General features: G+C 42.8%; 1 protein-coding gene across 13 annotated transcripts in view; it reads left to right on the top strand.

The window, feature by feature from the left end:
- Window positions 1-20,414, top strand: part of FANCC (FA complementation group C) — a 302,041-nt gene that overhangs the window by 243,210 nt on the left and 38,417 nt on the right. For all 13 annotated transcript variants that reach the window (XM_073880710.1, XM_025851675.2, XM_025851664.2 and 10 more), the window contains one exon: window positions 11,599-11,755. In XM_073880710.1, the coding sequence (XP_073736811.1) occupies window positions 11,599-11,755 (157 nt within the window). The remainder of the gene's footprint in view (window positions 1-11,598; window positions 11,756-20,414) is intronic.

The raw sequence follows: 20,414 nt of genomic DNA, 5'->3' as shown, positions 1-20,414 counted from the left end.
GATTGATAAGATGTTGGTTGAAAAAGGGAAAAAGAAAAATAAAAAAAAAACAGTTAACAAAAATTAACTTTGATGAACTAATGAATCATGGTAACAAAAAGCCATGGATTCTATGTGCAGTATTCCCGTAGCACTGGGGTTCTCCCGTTCTCCTTGATCGGTAAACTTGGTCTTGGCTTGCTGGCTGTTCATGCTGATCTTCTGGGGGAGGGGCCTGTTGCTGTGGTTTCCAAATGTCTTTGCCGGAGGCTGAATTGCCCCGCCCTTTTTGGTCCGGGCTAAGGAAGCTGCTCGGGTTTCCTCTCAGGAGGTTTTGTTCCCTGCAAGCTCTCGTACAGCTTTGGAGGACCAGGGCGAAAATGGTGTCCTCCCAATCTCCACCCGGAGGAGCTGAGAACTCAGGGCCCCGCGCCTCAGTGCACCCCCAGAGAAAAGCAGTCACTCCCGTCTCCCCAGTCTCCGGCCGCACTCCATGCTCACCCGGCCTGTGACCGAGCGTTGCTATCTCTGGCACCCGACCGTGTGTGGAGTCTCCAAACCCAGCAGATCCCTGCGGTGCGTTTCCGCGCCGCTCCTCCCGGGAAGGAAGGGGAGTCTCCCCAGCTCTGCCTCTTGTTGGGTCCCTGCTGGAGGAGCAGTGGCCCGACTGGGCCGCGGATCACAGTTTATGGCCACCCCGAGCTGAGAGCCCGTGCCTCGGCTCCGTCTCTGCAGCCGGCTTCCCTGCTCCGATACCTGGGAGCTCTGCCGCACTCAGGCACTCCGGGTCTTTCTGTGACCCCGAGGGTTCTGAGACCACACTGTCCCGCGAGGATTCCAACCCCCCCCCCCCCGCCCGCTTAGCACTGGAGCGACGTCCCTCAGCAGAGCAGACTTCTAAAAGTTCCGATTTTGTGCTCCGCGGCTCTAGCACTTGCCAGAAGCGGCCGACGGACTCCCCTTCCCCGCCGTCTATCTGCCGAATATCGCCTTGGATTCACTTCTCCGCATGTCCTACCTTCCAGTAAGTGGTCGCTTCTCTGTTCAGAGAGTTGTTGCTACTCTCCTCTTCGATCTCCTGTTGAGTTCGTAGGTGTTCAGAATGGTTTGATCCCTATTCAGCTGAATTCCTGAGACCAGAGGAAATCTAGGTCTCCTACTCCTCCGCCATCTTGCTCCGCCCCTGTTCTATGGTCTTATAATTATGTCTCAGTCTTTTAGTGAGCTTTTGTCCTGAACTGTGAACTTCACACAAGTTTCTCAGGTTTTTCTTTTCCCCTTACTTAGAGGACAAATGCCCTGAGCTGGCTGGAATTGGTTATTTGCCTTCCCACAGGTCTTTTAGGCTCTGATAATACCACAGGAGGTTAGGCTCTGGTTAACTAGTTTTCCTTGATGGCAGACCTTGTTAAGAATGGAGTGCTCTATTGTATTCAAAACCTAAAGTAGAAGTAGATTTACTCCCAGCGTTTACTAAGATAACCTGGTTAAGCTCCTGGCAAATTTTGTAATATTGTGGGAGCCTTCCATGACTGGATCTCACTGGACTTTCTAACTCTCCGAGTTGTCCACACTGAGCCTCCAGCCCTTCACTAATTACAGTGCCCGTTTTCCTACCTGGCACTGGTTCCTAGGGCAGTTTCTACTTGTGGATCTCTACTCCAGTAAGTCACGATTTCTATTTACTTATCTGTTTTTCAGTCTTAGGGGCCAAGGTTTGTCCTCTGTCTATCTTAAGGATACAAGAAAAGTTGTTGATTTTTCAGTCTGTTCTGCTTTGTACTTGTTAAGAGTGGTGACTTCCAAGTTCCTTTCATATGCAACAGGAAATTTCAAGTCTCTATATGGTGTATTTGAAAATACATATAACTACAATAGCATTATTATATTTAAGAAAATTGATACTAATTCCTTAGCACCATCACGTATTTAGTCAGACAGTAAATTCTCTTGATTGTCTCAAATTTTTTTTTTTTTTTTACAGTTGGTTCTTCTGGAGTCAGAGTCCAAAGTCTACACGTTGCATTTGGCTGATAGGTTCAAAAGTCTCTTTCAGTCTGTAGGTTCCCAGTTTCTTTTTGTTTTGGTTTTGCAAAGTATTTGTTGCAGTAATATGGTTGCTTTACCACACTCTCAGGTTACAAAGCATTCTCCCATCTCAAGTGTGATAAAGGGTGCAAACCCCTTGCCTTCTTAATCATGCATTCAATTGCTATATGCATAATTTAGGCGTATTTTGTTATTTTCTGTTCTGGGTTTTTTTTTTGTTTGTTTTGTTTTTGGCCTGTTGTATATTCACACACCAGTACCACTTTGTTTTAATGGTGGAGCCTTTCTTATACACCTATTATAAAATAAAGCTAGTTCTCCCTCATTTCTCTTCCTTTTCAGGGTTTTTCTGGCAATTCTTGCTTGTTTTATCTTTTTTGTTGTTTTTTTGTTTTGTTTTTTGTTTTATCTTCTAAACTTTGAAACCACTGTGTCTAGTTTCAGGAAAGATAGTTAATGTTGTTTGGGGGAGGCTCATGTGAAATATATAGGTTAACTGAGAAAGAATTGGCATCTTTTCTTCATGAAGGCTTTCTGTCCACCTGTCCAAGAACACTTATGTCTTTCCATTTGTTCAGGTTTACTTTTTGATCTTAAAGGAATGTTTTACATGTTTTCCACATATATAAGTTTTAATATTTTTTACTCCTAAGGTTTTATTGTATTTTGCGGGGGGGTTGGATTTTTTTTCTCTAACAAGCATATCTTCTCCCCATCTTTAAATTGATTTTTATTATATCATTGCATTTGGAGAATGAGCATCTCAAAATCACCATTTTTCTTTCAGTTCAGAGGAAGTAATTACCAGTAGAGTATTTGCTGTTTTTCATATATAACTCTTAAAAATTAATGTAAGAATGTAAGTTTTAATTTCATTTTACATGAAGTGTTATAATACAGGAATTTGTTAAGGTAATATTTAGAAAAAGAAATAGAAGGTTAAATTATTTGATGTTGAAAGAAGTTCAAACAGTTCTCATGGTTAAAAAATACAGTCTTTTTCTACTTACTGTAAACCTCTGTCACAATTTACCCAGTAAGTCAGAATTTCCTGAGGAGTCTGATCAGTTGTCTTTGGTTTGTATAATGTGATAAATGTGCTTCACATCATTTACCTGAGTATATCCTTCAGGTTCTAGTGGCTTACCCTACAGCTTTCATTTTTCATCCTCCAAAGCAATTTTTCAAAGTATTTACTTTTGAGTAAAATGTTCTTTGCCTTTCACCATTGCAGCTTTGTTTCTGATTTATTTAGTAATACATTTCATCAAGTTATAGGGTCTTAGCAACCTGTGCTTCCGGCCTTTTTCTGCAAGACTTGAATTAAAGGGAAATGGGAGGAGAATGCCCCTTGGCATCCCCTGTGAAACCTCTCAAAACTGTTTTAGAAATTACTAGTGAGGAGGAGACATGCTCAGAAAATAGCTACTTTTGGGGAGCCTGGGTGGTTCAGTCGGTTAAGCGGCTGCCTTCGGCTCAGGTCATGATCCTGGGGTCCTGGGATCGAGCCCCACATCCGGCTCCCTGCTCAGCGGAGAGCCTGCTTCTCCCTCTCCCTCTGCCTGCCACTCTGCCTACTTGTGCTCTCTCTCTATCTCTCTGTCAAATAAATAAATAAAATCTTAAAAAAAAAAGAAAAAGAAAATAGCTACTTTTGCTCCACCCACAGTGCTCAGACAGAAAGCTGAGGACAGTGGCTTCATGGGTAGGCCTGAACTCCTTTGCTGTTTATTTTACTTCTGATAGCATGTTCTCCCTCAGCAACTAATAAAATTTATTTGGTTTGGAAAATTATGTCTGCTAATCCATTGGGGACAGACAGTCCAGAAATGCTGGGTGGCCTTCAACTTGTCCAATTCCTATGGCTTCAGCTCAGCAAGTTCCCCGAGCAGTGGCGTAAGGGCTGGCACCTTTCCATGGACACTTTCCCATGGACGGAGCATCCTAGCCACATGTTGACATGGGGAGGCTGATTCAGTCAGTCGGTGCAAATTACCACCCCCACACCCAACACTGTTCTCCCCCCAGCCCCTTGAGCGGTTCCCCAAATGTGCTGTGTGGTCATTTGGAAACCACATACTTTCTTTGACCAGTGCGCCCTGCCCTGTGTTTAGACTTCCAGCTCTTTGCCTGCCACAATACACCAGTGGAATTTCATGTTTTACTATTGGCCGGGTGTCTGTGGCCTTGGCTTCCAAATACAGTCATGTACTTTCAGAAATGGTCTGCCTGTCTTCTTTTAAACAGCAGATTCTTGCCCCTCTCTGCAGTTTAGATAACCTAGAGGAAATCTTTAATTTCTTGGCCTAAATGTCAAACCTAACTTCCCAGGTCTCTTCCTGCAGTTGCCCTCGCAGTCACGCAGGCTGCAGGCTGCATATAGCCTTTCTGGGAGGACTGCTTGAAATCCTTCTGGGGGTCTGTGGAGTATAAATAATTCAGTATGACATGCTCTCTAAGGTAAATCTACAGAAATATTGAAGAGTTTGATGACCGGGTGGAGAGTTTTATCTACATACTAGAATGAATGAGTCAGTTGAACAAATGAAAGGAAGAATGAATGGATGCAGGACTGACCAACCAACTGGCCTCACGGTATGACTGTGAATGTTAAATAAGGTGACCATACAGTTCATAATCTTGACCCAAACTTTGAGAGTTCAAAGGGGACTGTCGCCTTTTTATAACCGTGGTGGGGTAACAGACGTAAGGCATACTGAAATGTATTTAAATGGGGCTCATGCCTGTAATATGTTTAGCATGGTGCCTCGCACCCAGAGTAGACATTCAGTAACTGTTCACATGTTGGTATTATTGTTGACTTTAGTAATTATATCATTTTTTATAATGTTTTATTACGTTTTCTCAAGCTTATATCTTTTTCTTCTAATGGAAATGTCACTGAGCTAAGACCAAATTAAGCTAAATTCCTTTTGCTGAACTATAGTGTGTGTGTGTGTGTGTGTGTGTGTATATATATATATATAAAATTCCCTATTAAAAAAAATTTTTTTTTAAATCCTGTTGCTGAAAGAACTAATACAGCCTCCAAAGGTGCTTACCAGGAAAAGAAAAGAAAATACAAGAAAGGCTGACCTTTTGCCAAGCTACTGGTTCTGTGGTTTTTCAGCTCAGATAAGAAAAATCAGGCTTTAAGTACTGTCAAATGATATAGGTGAATGTCCATAAACAAAGAAAGGTTAGTGTAATACCAAAGACAGAACGGTAGCAAAGATGAGTAGTAGTAACTAAAACTCTATTTATCCATTTATTGAGACTTCCTGAGATCCTCTTTTTTTTTTTTTAAACCTTAGTCAGATAATTAGTCATTGAAAAAGTTTACTTTTCAAATAAAAACCTCCTGATTCTGATTTGTAATAGACATTCCAGTATGTTTGGGTTTGGACATTTCCTTTGCTTGGTGTTGCTGCTCTTTGTTTTGAAAAGTGATTTCTCTGAACATGTAAGTGGCAATGGCACAGTCCTCAAATTTGTTATACTTCTTAGATCAAGTTTTCATGGAAATACACCTTTGGGATATAATAGAGAGTGTTCTTTCCAATTCCTTGGAATTAAGTAGTTCTCCAGAAAAGCTGATCCTGATTTTTGTGGGCTTCTCTGGCAACCCAAACAGCCCTGATCTCTTTCTGGTTTGGAAAGGTGGACTACTGCCTGTGTTTGTCTTGAGTGAGGAAGCTTCTTCCTTCCCTTCGCCTCTCTGACATTCCCTACTGACAGGCACTGCCTTCATTAGGAACTGTTCTTGCAAAGAATTGAATTCCACATTCTGTTTCTATTGTAGCTATCAAAAAACAGTTGGAGCCAAAATTATTTATTAAGCACCTGAACCAATTTCTTTATATACTGCCTCTTTTTGGAAAAGATGGGACAAACAACAGCCTCAGTATTTTGGAGAAACAAAGTACAGTTTTCTAAATACCAAGGAGGCACTTATCTAGTAGACTAATAGCAGGAGATGTTGGACACGGCAGTGTCCTGTCAGGCTTCTCCTGCTTTGTGTCAGAAATTGTTACTAGGACTCAGATGTTTGGGGTGCCTGGGTGGCTCAGTGGGTTGGGCGTCCAACTCTAGGTTTCAGCTCAGGTCATGATCTCATGAGTCGTGGGATTCGAGCCATATGTCAGGCTCTCCAACTGACGGAGAGTCTGCTTAAAGATTCTCTCCCTCTGCCCCTGCCCCCCTAGTCATACGTTCTCTCTCTCAAATAAATAAATCTTCAAAAAAAAAAAAAAAGACTTAGTTGCTCTACATGAAAGCACCAACTGGAAGCCTATTCCTCCTATTTTAAATAAGAAACTTTTAATGTATTACACCAAGTTTTGATCGGTATCTAGGCTAGATAGATGGAGTAAGTATGGTCAGAGTAGAAAAAGGACCGCCTTAGTGTTTCTGTGACTAACACATGTTCAGTAGGGTAGTATGAAAATTTTCACTGTCCTTTAAAACATTTTTATCTTCTGTGACTTTATTGGCTCTTTAAATTTCCACAGAAATAATATATTCATTTTATCTGGTCAAACAATACAATACAGAAGTATATACAGAAAATGTTAATTATCCTCTCATTATCACCCTCTAGTACTTCTGATAACCATACCTTATATTCTTGTAAACATAGAAATCTATATAAAAGTTTTTTCTCTTTTTTTAAGTAGTTTTAAAAACAAAAAACAAAAACAGCATCATACCATACACATGACTCTGGAACTTGTTTTCTAACCAATATATTTTGGCTAGCCCTTAAGGGATATAGATCCAGCTCATTTTTATAAAATAGGAACATATTCCCTGATATGAATGGACCTTAATTTATTCAGCTACTTGCCAATAGATGCATTCAAGTTTTTAATTTTGTTTTTATAATATTGCTGCAGTGACTATCCTCCAACTGATGCTTTTATTTCTGCCATGCAGATTCACAAACGTATGGTTATGAAGCCAGGATGATGTCTGTTTTATAATTCGTTAGGTTACGTATATGCATAAACAGAAGAGCAAAGCCGTTCCATCTCACCTCTGAGAACATATGTCCCCTGTACCTACTTCAGCATTGGATGTTGTCGTAAACATTTGCTGATGTGTGAGGAGGAAAATGATAGCTGTGTTAGTGCACCTTTCTTTACTATTAATAAGGTTGAAAATCTGCATATCTTTATTGGCCATTTGTGTTCTTCTTTCATAATTTGCCTCCCCCCAGCCCCCAGTTTTATTGAGATGTAATTGACATATAATGTAATTTGCCTTTTTTATTTCAAAACCAACCTGGTACACTTTTAGAACATTTTACATAATATGTGTTGGTCTAGTCAAATTCTGTTATGCAAGTATATTAAGATCATATTGTTTTGGTGATTTCTTCATCACCAGTATTGATTATCAAGAGTTAAATTTTTGATGTTTTAGGACAAAATAGATTGTTCAACATGGGTTCATAAATATAATCACAGCAAATAAATGAGTATACTCTGAATAAAGGGTAATAAGATAATTGTTAACATACACATTTTTTATTTTTTATTTTTTTTAAAGATTTTATTTATTTATTTGACATGGGGAAGGGGGAGAGCAAGCACAAGCAGGGGGAGCAGCAGGCAGAGGGAGAAGCAGGCTCCCTGCTAAGCAAGGAGGCCGATGTGGGGCTCGATCCCAGGACTCCTGGGATCATGACCTGAGCCAAAGGCAGCCACTAATCGACTGAGCCACCGAGGCGCCCAGCATACACATTTTTTGAACTGTTTCTGAGACTAGAACAAAAATATTATGTACTTACTGACTTGAGTATATAATTTTGCAGATCTTATGTAAATTTTTAAGCAGTATTTTTTATTTCAGATACTTGATGGAACTACCATTTTACACTAGCTTCCTTTTTATATTTGTTCATGTTTATCTACTGCTCATTCTCAACAGCTCATACCTTTGTGCTGCCAGGCATCACTCAGCCACTGTGACCATTAGGTAAAAATCACACTTACTGCAGATGGCTGCTCAGAGACCCTGGGAATGGTGTTGCATGAAGAACTCTCCCTGAAGTGAGAAACTTCTCTAATGACATACATAGTTATTTCATATGGATCCTGAAAAAAAAAAAAAAGATGTGGTGAATGCAGGTCAAAAGATGTCCCTGCTGTTTGGGAAGGGAGGAGCCACTGAGCAGCCAAGTTCCCTCTGCACCTCAGAGCGTCCCTGCCTCTTGGGGGCTTTCTGGTTCATGACAGGAGCTACAGATACCCTCGCCCCTGTCCAGGGAAGTTCTCCTGTAGAAAGTTGGATGGAAACCTCTCCCAAGGGTCTGTTAATGTGACTAAAACTGGCTGACAGCCTAGACTTTGAAAAGACTTCTGCAAACACTGACGGGAATGGACACAGGGTCCAGGCATCTTGCTTACCTAGGAAGGCCATCTGCTCACTCCCCTGGGCTGGGGCCCCTCTTCTGAGCAGCACCCTCCACTCTCCAGTCTACAAGTGGAGAAGCTAATAGATGACTTGAGGCATACAACTAGCTCCAGCATCAGACCTCCTGGGTTCAGTCATAGCTGTGAGTCCTTGGTCCCTCTCTGACCTCAGATGCCTTGTCTATAAAATAAGGGTCATTATGCTACCCGTTTTGTAGGATTAAAATACAAGTAAAATGCTTAGCATGGTTTCAGGTAAGCGATTAATAAATGGTGGCTACCAGTCCTTCAGCCTCTCTCCTCTGCATCTGGCTCACCAGTCAGCCATACTGTTCTGCACACCACCAACCCTGTGCTGCCTTCTGCTGTTGCTCCCATCACAGCTGTCCCTCTGAAGACCTGTCTGCAGTAATGGCCGCACTTCCACCTCCTCTCCTCATTGACTGCCCTGGGCTTCTGTCACTCTATCAAAACCATGTCCTTGGGGAGGTCACAAAGGGCCTGCCCAGTGTAATGCGTGTGGTTCCCTCCCCATGTCCTCAGTCTCAGCAGTGCTGGTCAGAGCCAGGCCTTCCTTCTTCCTTGGTGACGTTGTTCCCTGCTTGTGTGTCTCCTGCCTCCTCCATCTGCAACTCTCATCTTCGTCTGCCTGTTGGCACTGCTCAGGGCACAGACCTGGGCCCTCTCCTCTCCCCACGCAGACCTCTCTCCCTTGGAGTTCTGCACTCTCATGCCACTCCATGCTGGCTGATGGTTCCTTAATGGAGATCTTTAGCCCAGGCCTCTCCCCAGAGCTTCCAACTTGGATATTCAAGGACCTATTTTATCCCTCTTTTTGAGTGCGCCTCAGACATTCTAAATTCATACACCCAAACTGAGCTCTTAGTAAATCCTTCACAGATCTTATTTTTGCATCTTTCCATCCAGCTCAATTGCTCAAGAAACCTGAGCAGCCTTGATTCCTACCTCACCTTCACCGCCTCTCATCAAATTCATCGCCACTTCCTCTTGATGTTACTGCTGAAGTACGTGCCAGTACCGTACACTCCTCCACTGCTACCCGGGTCACGCCAGCACCGGCCCCCCTGGGCTCCTGAGCTCCCCACACCCATTCTAGGCCCACACTCCGTTCTCCCTGCTGCAGCCGGACTGACCTTTGACTGCAAACCGCATCCTGGCACTCCTCTGTATAATGTCCTTTGGACCAGAATAATCACTGAATAGAATCCCAGAGCCTTACAGGCCACCTTACCTTCACTCTCTGGGGCTTCTCTCTCCTTCTGACCTTGCTCTTCCCTGTCTCAGGACCATCATGGCTGCCATTCCCTCGGCTGAAGTGCCCTTCTGGCTGCTCTTCACCTAGCTAATCTCAACTCAGCTGGAGAGGCCATCTTGACCACCCAGTCTCAGTCGGGCCCCTTCTGTTACTCTCTTTTACCTCAGCCTGCCCTTTTCCTTCATTGCCTTTTTCTTAATCTAGTATGTGTATGTGTACCTCCCACTGGATCCCAAGTGGTAGGGGTACAGACTAGGTCTGTTTTGTTCCCACTTGTTTGGCCTGCACCTGGCACTTTGAATGCCTTACAGGAAGTGCTCCTCTTCCTTGCATGGATGCCCACCAGCTCCTTGCCATCCAGGATGATAGGGGAGGGGGCATGGGGCTTGCAGCCCAAAGCACCAGTGGCACAAGAGAGGACATCCATAGCGTGGCCCCCAGATGGGCCAAGTGATGCAAGAGGGGGGGCACCGTGGCAGTTCTTCTTTGCCAGGTGTGGGGAGGTGAGGGAAGGGGGTCCTGCAAGACTTTCCAGAAGAGTTGAAGCTCAGGGTGAGAACATGAGATGAGAAGGAGGGTCAGAGGGGGGCCTCCGTCCTGCCCTTTGTCCTGTACTCTGCCTGCTTCTGTGAGTCCTTCCGACTCTTCAACTTTGTCTGGCCTTGCCCCAGAGTTAATCCAGGACAGAGGTCTACAGGAGGTACGCTGAGGGAGAAGAAAAAAGAGAAATCATGAGAAATTGCACTGTGACTCTGCCTATTCATTTCCTGCCCCTGCGCCCATGCTCTGGGCTTCACACCAGCTCCTGCAGAGAAGTGGCCCAGAAGCTGTGGTGAAGGGAAAGCCCTGAAGGGGTTTGTGGCTAAGAGGGAGCCTTTGTGCCCTCAGCTTTTGTTTTTCTTAGTAAAGGCAGTAAACATCTTTGGCAGAACCTGGCAAGTACTCTGGTGTCTGTGATACCACAGGTGAAAGGAGGGAGGTCTTGGAAAAGCTGGGCTGAAAGGAGAAAGAGAAGTCTCCGCAGGCCAAAACAGGCCCAGTGTTCACAGGGAGGAGCCACCAGTGGCTCAGAATTAGGTGTCCCTTCATGCTCCCTCCCAGGAGAGGAGGGAGAACCCCTGACTCACTGACCTGACTCAGGAGGAACCTCCACATACATTCTCCTGTGGAAACATAGCTTCACAAACTATTTGGGGCCCATAGAGCACCATGGTAGGGATCAGCTATGGATCTACCAGGCCATTACCACCATTTTTGAAATGATTACTAAAGGAAAATATTTTTTAACTTTCAAGCGACAGATTCACAAATACAGCCACTGAATACCCACTAGATGTCAAGCATTGTGCTAATCTCTGCACATGTATTACTACATTTGATCCTTCTCAGAGCACGGTGAGGGAGATAGGCCCACTCTACAGATGAGTATATTGAGGGTTAGAGTTTAAGTAACTTTCCCAAGGCCATTGAGTTAGTAGGTGGTGGCTCTGGTCTGATTACATACTTTAAATCCTTATGATGTACTTTCAAATATAACTTTTTAAATTCGGGACAGTATCAGTCAAGGCCTTTTTCCATCTTACTCTTTATCACTAATCTTTCCATCACTAACACTTCCATCACTACTACTTGTTTTTCCTTTTGGAAGGCGTTTCTTTGGGCATTTCTCTGATATCTTGAGTTGAATTGGAAGCAGATTCACATTATTTTGCAAACGGACACTTGGTAAATATTCATTGATTACTGTAAATAACTGCTCTGTGACCATGATGAAAAGAAGATTCACAAACTGGACTCATTACTGCATTTTGATCTGTCTCAATCTTATTTTTTTAGTAACCCATTTCTGTTTAAAATTTTGTTTATTCTTACTGAAAGGAAGAAGATTTCTCTCCCCATATCAGCTGTAGTCTGCCTCTGGCTTCGGCACCTTCCCAGCCTTGAAAAAGCAACACTGCATCTTTTTGATAAGCTAATCTCCAGTCAGAGAAATTTCCTGAGAAGGATCGAATGCTTTTTGAAAGATTCATTGCTGGTACGTGCTGGGCTTTGATGAGGAGAAAAGTCCTTAAAGAGGATGCTGGGTATCCTCTCTTTTTGTCAAAGCAAGGGGAAATGTAAACGAGAGCAGTTGGCACCTTTTAAAATAATCATATGTCTGCATTTTGTTATAGAAATACCCAGCTTAGGGGGCTTTTCTGCATAGTTGGAGCGTGTCTTGAAAACGGGGAGAGGTGTGAGATTTACTGGATCAGTGCACCTTATAGTGCACACTCACGAGAACTAATACTAAGGCACACTGTTTTAAAACTATTTCTTATTTCCACATGAAAAGTAAGTTTAAAAAAATGAAGACCTTACAAATGAGAGGAGGTATAAAACAAAATCCTGGAAGAAAGGTTAAAACAACAAAAACAACTAAGAATTCTGTAAGTTTTCTTTTGGTGTAAGCCTTCTAGCCTTGAACCCTCCCTCCATGTGGTGACTCGCCTGCCCTTCCTTGTACTTGGGACCTCTCAGGCCTGGGAATTTGGGGGCTCAGTGGGCCAAATGGACTGGCTTCATTACCTAAACCAGGGTCAGATGGCAGGACTCACAGGCAGTTCTCAGAACCTGACCGGTAGGGGTGTTTTCCCTTCGTGGGAGGCAATTCTGTGGAATTTATGTGCATTTTTTAAGAGTGGGAATAAAGACCAATGCACCCTGAAAAAACAAGCCAAAAACTACAGGAGGTGCCGTGCTCCCTGGGCATCTGTTTTACGAGAACCTCAGTGGTTTCTAACATGTTTTCTCATTAGCTTTTGTAACCTGGGGAACATAGGGCACAGAGATTTTCTTCCTATTGTACCGGTGGAGAAAATTAGTTCAGAGATGCTGAACGGTCAGATCTTTAGTTGGGGGCTAGGAAAAGTGGGCAGGAGAGAGTGTTCACCTCCCCACTTGAGCTGAGACTTGGAAAGGGGGGAGCTCTGAGGTTGGCTGAGTTGACACAACGCCCACCTCCCAGACACCTGTTTTTTTTTTAATTCAGTTGGAACTTCCTGTTTTCTTTCTCTTTCATATTGGAGGCTGTGTTAGGGAATCCTGATTGAATCAGTTGCCTTCTTCCTCTGTCCCATTGTTCCTTTTAGGTCCCCATCAGCCTTCTCCCTTACTCCACAGGCTCTTGTCTGCCTTCACGTTCTGGGGCCTCCCAGGCAGCTGCGCATGGTGCTGCAGTCACCAGGAGCCGTGAACCTGTAAGCTAAGTGGCACAAATTGAACCCAGCTGGTCTGGAAGTTTACAGTGTTTGACAGGAAAAAAGGAAGGGAAGAAGATAGATACAAAAGAGTGAGCAAGCACAAGAGGTTTTTTGTTTTTAGGAAAATTACTACTTTGACCTCACCATTCAAAAGAGTTGCATAGTAAGGTGAGAAATAAGAATGCACCTTACATAAAAATAGCTACAGTAAAATTCAAAATGAACAAAGGCTTTTAGAAGTCCCTGGCAGCCCATTCCAAACATTACCCTTAGTATCAGGTACATCTCTATTTCTAACTTAAATGTATACGGTATAATTTAATTTTCCCTAGTCCTTTCTCAGGGACAAAATAACAGTAACTGAGTTATTTCCTTGCTTTTGGGGTCCTTATTAATTTTCTTTAGGTCTTGTCCCTATAGAGAAATTCCAGTTCCGTTGGCTTTTCTGAGTTGGTTTGATTCTGCAGTCTTTCTTTGGTCCTGTGGTTCTTCTCTGAACTTTCCCCATGTCCTTTTTACCTGTAGCCCTCTGGCTTGAGAGCGCTCCAGCGAGCACAGGATATCCCAGGATATGAGAGCCAGGAGGCATCACCCCCACTGAACACTGCACTACACAGCCTTCAGTCTCCAACTTTTATAGTTTAATGTCCCCCAAGCAGACAGCTTCGAAGTCCGTTGATCTACAGAAGTATTTATCAGGCTCATGTGTGTAGGGATTCGGAGCTTCCATTATGGTTAAAGGAGGATTCCAGAGGGTGTTATTTGGTTTAATTTATTGTGGCACTGGCAGGATATGACCTCTCTATGCCTTATGGTTCAAGAAGGTAATTAGAGTACAGAGCTGCAAGCCTCTGATTGGCGTGGGCCGCTCTCCTCAGGCATCCTGGGTCTACAGTGCCAGAAAACACGGCAGGCTGTAATATGCCTGTGACGTGACTCAGTGATTACAAGGGTAACCTGAAGAGCCTGCTTCCTAATTGCATCATCTGATTCATTTATCGCAGCGCAGTATCTTGGTGCAGTGACAAGGCCGAGCAGAAGTATCAGAGAGATCTCGAAGACTCAGATAGCAGGGGCCTGCTGTGTTTTCCTCCAGAAGAAACTTGATGCCTATTACATTAGAGTTGGATTCTGAGAGTAATTAAAGTGTGATGGTCTACGTAACTTGTATTTTATATGGAGCACTGTTAATTATGTTTCCATCTCTTGGGACTGTCCAGAAATAGCCCTGGAAATTCTGTAGTTACAAGATGTTGCAAAAACAAAAGATAAAAGTGTGGTACAGGTTGTACAAAGGGAAATGACCTCCCCAAATGTGCTTTGGTCTTTCGGGGACTTGAAAGCCTGGTATTTTCTTTTCTTTTTCTTCTTCTTTTTTTTTTTTTTTTTAAGATTTTATTTATTTATTTGAGAGAGAGAGAAAGCACATGAGGGGGGGGAGGGTCAGAGGGAGAAGCAGACTCCCTGCCGAGCAGGGAGCCCAATGCGGGACTCGATCCAGGGACTCCAGGATCATGACCTGAGCCGAAGGCAGTCGCTTAACCAACTGAGCCACCCAGGCGCCCTGTAGTTTTTTTTTTTTTTAATTTAAAATTTTTATTTTAATTCCAGGTAGTTAACATACAGTATTATATTAGTTTCAGGTGTACAACATAGTGATACAACACTTCCATACATCACCTGGTGCTCATCATGATAAGTGTTCTCTTAATCCCCATCACCTGTTTCACCCCTTCCCACACCCACCTCCCCTCTTGTAACATCAGTTTGTTCTCTATAACTAAGAGTCTCTTTCTTATTTTGTCTCTCTTTTTCCCTTTGCTCGTTTGTTGTTTCTTAAATTCCACGTGTGAGTGAATTTAAAAGGTATTTGTCTTTTTCTGACTGGCTTATTTTGCTTAGCTCTAACTCCATCCATGTTGTTGCAAGCAGCAAGATTTCATTCTTTTTTAAGGCTGAATGATATTCCATTGTATGTAGATCCCACATTTTTATCCATTCATCAGCCAGTGAACACTTGGGCTGCTTATCTTGGCTATTGTAAATAATGCTGTTATAGACATAGGGGTGCATGTATCCCTTTGCATTAGTGCTCTTTTTTTAAAAAGATATTTATGTATGAAAAAAATATATAAGTAATCTACACCCAACATGGGGCTTGAACTCACAACCCCAAGGTCGAGAGTTGTACACCCCTCCAACTGGGCCAGCCAGGTGGCCCTTGAATTGGTGTTCTTGAATACCCAGTAGTGTGATTGCTGTAGCATAAGGTTGTTCTATTTTTAACTTTTTGAGGAACCTCCATACTGTTTTCCAGAGTGGCTGCACCAGTTTTCATTCCCACCAACCGTGCACAAGGGTTCCTTTTTCTCCACAACCTCGCCAACACCTTTTGTTTCTTGCGTTGTTGATTGGACCATTATTACAGGTGTGAGGTGATATCTCATTGTGGTTTTGATTTGCATTTCCCTGATGATGAGTGATGATAAACATCTTTTCATGTGTCTTTTGCCCATCTGGATGTCATCTTTGGAGAAATGTCTGTTCATGTCTTCTGCCCATCTTAATTAGATTATTTGGTTTTGGGGGTATTGAGTTTAATAAGTTATTTATTTATTTTGGATACTAACCCTGTATTGGATATGGCATTGGCAAATATCTTCTTCCATTCCATAGGGTGCCTTTTCATTTTCGTTTTGTTCACTGTTCCTTTTGCTGTGCAGAAGCTTTCTATTTTGATGTAGTCCCAATAGTTTATTTTTGCTTTCATTTTCCTTGCCTCAGGAGACATATCTGGAAAGAAGTTTCATATCTAGAAAGAAGTTGCTACGGTCGATGTAAAAAAGTTATTGCCTGTGTTCTCTTCTAGAATTTTTATGGTTTCAGGTTTCACGTTTAGGTCTTTAATCAATTTTGAATTTATTTTTGTGGATAGTGTAAGAAAGTGGTCCTCTTTCATTCTTTTGCATGTTGCTGTCCTGGTTTCCCAACACTATTTGTTGAAGAAACTTTTTCCCATTGGATATTCTTTCCTGCCTTGTTGAAGATTAATTAACCGTATAATTGTGGGGGTTTTTTTTTCCTGGATTTTCTGGATTTTCAGTTCTGTTCCATTGATCTTTATGTCTCCTTTTGTGCCAGTACCATACTGTTTTGATTACTAGAGCTTTGTAATATAGCTTGAAGTCTGGAATTGTGATGCCTCCAGCTTTGCTTTGCTTTTTTTTTTTTTTTCAAGATTGCTTTGGCTTTTTGGGGTCTTCTGTGGTTCCATACAAATTTTAGAATTGTTTGTTCTAGCTCTGTGAAAAATGCTGTTGGTATTTTATAGGGATTGCATTAAATGTGTAGATTGTAAAGCCTGGTATTTTCTATTAAGACTAAGTAATAAGGCACCAATCTAATATTACCTGAATTCTAAATGCACATATCTTTTTGACTTCTAAAATAAAAACAAGGGATGCCTGGTTGGCTCAGTTAGTTAAACGTCTGCCTTCGGCGCAGGTCACAATCCCAGGGTACTGGGACTGAGTTCCACATTGGGCTCCCTGCTCTGTGGGGAGCCTGCTTCTCTCTCTGCCTGCTGCTCCCCCCAGCTTGTGTGCGTGTGCTCTCTCTCTCTCTCTGACAAATAAATAAAATCTTTAAAATAAAATAAAAACACGTTTTTGAAACCTGCTTACTTTTGAGACTCACCCTTTGGCTTCCATGGGCTGAACTGCCCCCAAGTTCATGGCTCCCTGCCACAACTTGTGGCTCCTAAATAAATGACAGTATTAGCCTCAGTTTGTCATTTATTCTGCAGACTGAAACTTTTCAAAGCAGATAGTCTTGTTTTTCCCTTGACAGAACATACACTGCAAGATCGTAATCCATAGCTTCAGACCTGCCATAAAAACTGATGTCACCAAAGCAGTGAAAGTTTGCTAATTATGCAGGGTTTTTTTGACACTTTTTGGTTTCCCAAGACTGACCAGAATCAGAAGGATATTATGTTTTCCAGTTACAGTTCTGTCTGTGGAGCCCAGAAAGCTATTGTTTCTATTCCACAGTTGAATGAGAAGTGCTGGCTGGGTGGCACGGTGGCGCTGTGCTTGGCTGCCCTGCAGTATGCCCGGGCTGGGATGTACCCTGGTTCCCATGCCCTTTGATTCAGTCATTTGTTGGCTGACCCCGCATGCCGCCTGCCCCTCGAGCTGGGTCCAGAGAAGCTGCTTCCTCGCCTTCACCAATAGATTTGCTCAGGGAAGAGCCGAGAGAAGAGGGGGAAGGGAGATGGGGTGCATTTTGTTTTTGTTTATTCAAATTTTGAATCTATTCCCTCCTGAAAGTCTTTGTAGCTCAATTAAAATAATTTCTTTATCTTGTCAAGTATACCTCAGTAAAGCTGGGGAGGGGGTGGGAGAGGAATTATTTCTTAATCTAATAAGAGCTTAAGAATAAAAGCATGCAGATACCCCTGATGTGAGATAGGATGTGTTCTTGTCTTCATTCTCCAAAGAGCAATTGTAGCCACTTCAAAAAGAAAAACTTCCTTTACACAACATTCCAAACACAGTTCCCCTTTAATAAAAGATTATACTGAAGAATTAACTCCACATCCCAGATGATGTCAGTTTTCTGTGCTTGAATAACTTCTTACTAATGTTCTAGGGTTTTCTTTTTCTGCTTTTTCATTAGCAGTCCTTTAAGCATTTCTTTTTTTGAGCTCTTTAATGTGGTGCATGTAATTTAGCAGTGGTCGAATAGGAAAGTGTGGTGATGGCTTACACTTGCAAAAAGGTGAAGAATCTGCACCTGGGACAGTAGTTGCACCTCCCAGCATCGACCTCTGGGGGGCACCAGACACACACACCCCTTCCCCTGCTCCAGGCATCATCTCTGTAAAGAAGGAGGACCAGATGGCAAGTGCTGGGAATTCTTACTGTTGGGGATGCAGGACTTTGCAACCGACCAGTCAAATGAAGGGAGAGAGAAGAAACAAAAAACAAAGTGCAGTGTTCGACCTGGGGTTTCAGTGCCACTTAGTGACTGAGCCAAGAAGCAGCAGGATGCTGAGGGTCTATCTTCCTGCTCAAGCTGCACAAGCTCAGCTCACTGGACAGAGGCCACTGGGCAAGGCTAGAAAGAACTTCAGGTTTGGGGGTTCTTGTTCTTAATCCAGAGCTGACATCCCCTGCGTCTTAACGCTCTTGTAGAGTACAGGTAAATTTAAAATACAGAAGTACATTTGGTGGTTAAGTTGTTTTTCTTTTAAGCCCAGAAATGATACATTTATCACTAATTAAACAATAATTTCATTATGGAGTACTGAAAAAAAAATGCTTGTAGTATAAACAACATCTGGTAAAGATTAAAAAGAAAGGGAATAATTTTTCCAGGCTCAAATTTGTTGAAAGAAACTTGAGTGTTTTGAAACAAAATAGGTCCTGAAATGTAAAAGGGTTATTTACAGTCTTATGTTTATAGCATTCTGAAAGCAGAAAAGAAGAAAATGGCATAATAAAACGTACGTATTAATAAAGGTACTTTACACAATAGATATAAAGGTTTCATATAAGTCGGTATCATAGAAACCAAATCGCTTTTGAACTCCATCAAAGAGTTTACTATTGGAATGAATCTTCTGGAGAATCCCTTTTTTATTTTTTTATTTTTTAAAAGATTTATTTATTTATTTGACAGAGAGAGGCACAACGAGAGAGGGAACACGAGCAGGGGGAGTGGGAGAGGGAGAAGCAGGCTTCCCGCGGAGCAGGGAGCCCAACGCGGGGCTCGATCCCAGGACCCTGGGACCATGACCTGAGCCGAAGGCAGATGCTTAGCGACTGAGCCACCCAGGCGCCCCGAGAATCCCTTTCTTAAAAGAGGAAAGTTATTTTCTGGTAAATGTAGTCACCCTTTAATTATATATGTGTATCAGCACAGGGGCTCCCGCCCGTCGGGGGTTTGGAGGAGTGGGCTGGGGCTGCTGACTCCTGCGTACACTGCGCACACTGGAGGCCAAGCTTCTCATCAGCCGTTTCTTCTTGAAGAGAATGACCGTTCCTGAGTAAAGTATTTAACTGTCTTAGAACAGACCACGAAAGAGAATCTGTTTCAGGCTTCCCAAACTTCATCTTCTCTCTCACCTCCAATTTCCCTCTTTATTTTTTAGATAAAAATATCTGTGAAGGATGATAAATGGAAAAGGCCTGAGAACTTTTCTGTTTCCTCACTGCCCTTTTTTCTGTGAGGCACTCACTTTTGTCTGTCAACTACCTTGAATCACAGTACAGTTTCCCTTTCTGGTTGGTAGTCTCTCTTCTCTTCCCCCGTTCCCCATACTCTATCGAGCACACACAAGGAATCAAAATGATAGAGAAGAGGAAAGATTTCATCCATGAGAATTCTGTTCTTCCATGTTCTCAGGCCTCTTTCAAGTGACAAGTGGCTTGTAATAATCCTTGATGAATTGTGATGAAAATAACAGATTAGGCATCAAGGGCAGAGAGTTTGCATGGATGTTATTTGTGCAGTTGGCCTCTCCCTCACCTTTCCCCCACAACCAACAGGCCGAGAGCACACGGCCACTGCACATTTCTTCTGTGTTGACTCTGTCTTGCCTTGTTTTGTTGAGGGATGGGAATGGGCTGTCCTAGGCAGAGAGGAGATGAACGATGCATTTCTGGGTAGCTGTGGGAGACAGGAAGGGGATGCACACCCAAAAGAACAATCTGGTCCATAAGAAAAGGAAGCCAGAGTCCGAAGCTCTCCATCATCATCTTCTGTTCATCCTCATTCAGTGAAAGGATTGAGGGTGGTGTGGGGGAGGGAAGAAGGCAAAACGTGTGTTATTGATGGCCTCTTGGTGACATAGTTTCCCTAGACTTGAAATAATCTGTACATGGAAATCGTTAGGCCAGATGGAGAAGAGCAGAGCTTGAGAAGGAACAGATTTTGGTAGGATGGAGAAAAACAAACAGATGGAACCCAAGAAAGTTTTTCTTTCCCTCATTTTTACAGGAAAGATAATCGCCCAGATTGCAGGACTTTAGAGCTAGGGTTCGAGGCTCTGGGTTGCAGGGTGGCCTGTGGTTGGTTACTGTAGGGTCCCATTCTACAAATAAAACAGGGCACAGAGGGGTTAAATGTCTGGCTCTTCCCTCAAGGATGCTGTAAAGATTTAGGGGAGGGAAATTTATGGCTTCCAAAGAAGCATAAATTAAGACTTTAATTCTATTTGGAGGATTCTCTTGATAAGAAAAGCAGCTTAAGTTTGCTTTTGTGATTTGATGTCACTGGGACACATGCCTGGCCTGTGACCACTCCAGGCTTCATGAGGGGACTCACTGACCCTGAAATTATGTGCTCGGGAAGTGTAAAGAGTCTCATTTGAAAAACCATCAGTAAAGGCTTCAGTTGAGAAAGAGCTGTTCACAGCTCTGGGGCAGCAAGGAAGACTGGTTTTTA

Source organism: Callorhinus ursinus, unplaced genomic scaffold (assembly GCF_003265705.2).
Source record: "Callorhinus ursinus isolate GAN/ISIS: 27379988/994484 unplaced genomic scaffold, GSC_fseal_2.0 scaffold39, whole genome shotgun sequence".
Taxonomy (NCBI): Eukaryota; Metazoa; Chordata; class Mammalia; order Carnivora; family Otariidae; genus Callorhinus; species Callorhinus ursinus.
This window is presented reverse-complemented; position numbering and strand designations above follow the sequence as displayed.